General features: G+C 28.9%; 1 protein-coding gene across 1 annotated transcript in view; it reads left to right on the top strand.

Annotated features, from left to right (window-relative positions):
- Positions 1 to 2,098: 2,098 nt before the first annotated feature.
- The window catches only part of LOC110029041 (ATP-dependent Clp protease proteolytic subunit-related protein 2, chloroplastic-like), a gene marked incomplete in the record, with an annotated part of 39,696 nt that continues 38,992 nt past the window's right edge, over positions 2,099 to 2,802 (top strand). The window contains 4 exon segments of the mRNA XM_020731150.1: positions 2,099 to 2,200; positions 2,269 to 2,356; positions 2,442 to 2,485; positions 2,593 to 2,665. Of these exon segments, the coding sequence (XP_020586809.1) occupies positions 2,280 to 2,356; positions 2,442 to 2,485; positions 2,593 to 2,665 (194 nt within the window).

The raw sequence follows: 2,802 nt of genomic DNA, 5'->3' as shown, positions 1-2,802 counted from the left end.
AATGTTTATCATGGCCCATACAAGATTATAAGTTCACATCGAATAGTTTTGGCTTTTGAGGTCAAGCTATCATTTCCATTTTTCTTCCATAAGAGCACCTTATCAAACTTTGAGAAGGGTGAGTCCTATTCATACCATTTTCTTCTGGATAGAGTCATAGGATTCTTTGTCAATTTATTTCATTAGCTTAGGATCTAGAAAATTTTCTTAAATGACAAAATTTATGAATTGTTGATAAAAAGTTCTTAGCTGTTTTGGGTCGACTACCTTCACGATCCAGTTGATTCAAAATATCATGACTCACGATATTGAGTCCATGAAATCTTGATTGAGTTATGTCAATAAATCTTAAATTTCTTACATATCTCTGTACCTCCTTTAAGCCTACGCTATCATTCTGATATATCTTTTGATGTCATTTTGTAGACTCTTGTTATTAAGATGTGATTGCCTATTAGTATTCCCAAGATGTAAATAATCAAATGAATATATTCCTAAAAATATATAATAATAAAATTTGATCTCTAGCTATACATAAAAGATATTTCTATAGATTTGGATAAAGTGAGTCAGTCCTTTTTCATTTGGTCTTTCATCTCTAACTTAACTTATAAATATTACCCTATGAAAATCTTTCTATACTTCTTTTCATTATATTCATATTTTTTATCTTTATTTTCCCACCTTCTTTCATAATCTCTAATTTTGATGAAGCGAATAATTGAGACTCAAAATATATAAATATTACATAAACGTAGCAAAAAATAGGCAAACAAAGCCATTTTAAAATTTTGGATTTACCAAATATGGCTGTCTTAGACTTAGTAAATCCACATGTCCAACATATTTAAAAGATTTTTCAAAAAGAATGCATGAAGGGTGTTGGAGAAAGATGAGCGCTTCATGCAGAGAGGGGAGCGAGGATTATATTTGGTAGCTTCTAGCTCTATGCCACGACTTGTGTGCTTATCATGAGTTTTTGTGGTAGTTTTGGAGAGAGGAAGAGGGAATTAATGGAGAGGATGGGGAGAAGAATAGTTAAATATTATAATAAATTTATATTAAAATTTAGATTAAATTTACTTACAATAAATGTTAATCAAACAATAAAAATTAATTAAAAGTTATTATAATCTATTAATGCTAAATTATATTAATATTTTAGGTAAATTATGATGTCATAATTTTTTTAATAATTTAAATTAATATTAATGCTAATTCATAAAAGAAATTACATATAAATATTGTATCTAAGAAAACAAATGAACCTTAACAATTAATTGAAATTAATAAAAAAATATTAAAAAAACATATTTGTGTAATTTACTAATCAAATATAAGTTTTAACTTAATAATTTGCTAATTAATAAAAAATTGAATTGCCATTTATAATAATTTTATCAGTAATAATTAATATTCAATGAATTATTAAATAAAAAATAATTGACATACCATTTTTGCATTAATTATAATTTAATTGCTTTAGTTATGATTGATGTAGGTTATTGAATAAATAATTAATAATTAATTAATAATCATGAAAGTCTTGATTAGTATTCAATTAGTTTAGTAAACTCTAATTAACTATTAATTATCTCAATAATTAGCTAAAATATTAATGATTGAATATTACAATACTAATTAGTGGCTAAATTTGTTAGGTATTATGTATATGCAATAGATATATGATTTATTAAATGGATATCTCCTTGTATTCACATATTGTCATTCCAACATATTTGTTAAATATTATTATTTGAAAATTTTTTCAGCTAACAATCATAAATCCTCTAAAAAGTTTGTCAACAAGGTTCACAAAATTTAATTATGTTTAATTTATATCATGCCAAATAATTTTTTAAATTTAAGCACCCTGGGATTTATACAATTTGGATTTAAGTAATTTTCAAAATTCCTTGAATTAAATTTCAAAAACTGTCAAACGAAAAAATATTATTTCAGGCAGTACTCCAATGAGGAGATGTCACGTGGCATTATGATGAGATCATTATATACGTGATGCCTCTTCATTGAAGTGCTGATGCGTTAGTACTCCGGATAATATTTTTTCCATTAAACAAACAATCCTTAAAATTACTCGCAAATCAAATAGCCCTTGTGGTAATATGGAGCTCTGAACATTTGATCCTGCAAGATAACCCGGAGGCAGGAACGTACTGTTATTCGAGGAAGGCAGCACGTACTGTGATTCGCTTTCCACATCACTGAACCCTAGTTGTTTTCGTTCGTAACCATTCTGATATTCAGGTAGTGGGAGGATGGCAATGGCTTCGGGCACCACCAGTTCATGTTTGCACGATGCCACTGGAATCAGAGATCCCAGGAGTTCGTTAAGGTATGCTTTTTCAGATTTTCCGAGGAGTTAATCTGCCGAACCATCTGGTTTTATTTTAAAAGGCTGTTCCTGTGATTCTTTGCAGCTGCAAAACGAAGGTTTTTAATAGCTTGAAACCCCTACCTGCTGGTAAACCACTATTCATGTTCTTGGGTATCAGTTCTTTGGTTCCATGCGTAATTTCCTTCTTTTATTCATACAGAAACTTTTCTTGTTTTCTGTGTCATGTTTTCTAGGTATTTTCTGCCCGAAAAAATTGAATATCAACGCTGATTTTCACCACAGGGTTCATCAGATGATATCGTTAAGGTAATGTGGTCAGAAGCCAAGAATCTAGCATTGCTTGCACATGTTTATGAATTCAATAAGGGGTTATATCTCCTTGAAGCATTATAATTGTAGTCAATTTTCTCGTCCACTATATGGATGCTTTTTTTTTTCTTGAA

This window comes from Phalaenopsis equestris, unplaced genomic scaffold (genome assembly GCF_001263595.1).
Source record: "Phalaenopsis equestris unplaced genomic scaffold, ASM126359v1 Scaffold000543, whole genome shotgun sequence".
Taxonomy (NCBI): Eukaryota; Viridiplantae; Streptophyta; class Magnoliopsida; order Asparagales; family Orchidaceae; genus Phalaenopsis; species Phalaenopsis equestris.
The sequence above is the reverse complement of the archived record's forward strand: the minus strand, read 5'-3'. Positions and strand labels throughout refer to the sequence as shown.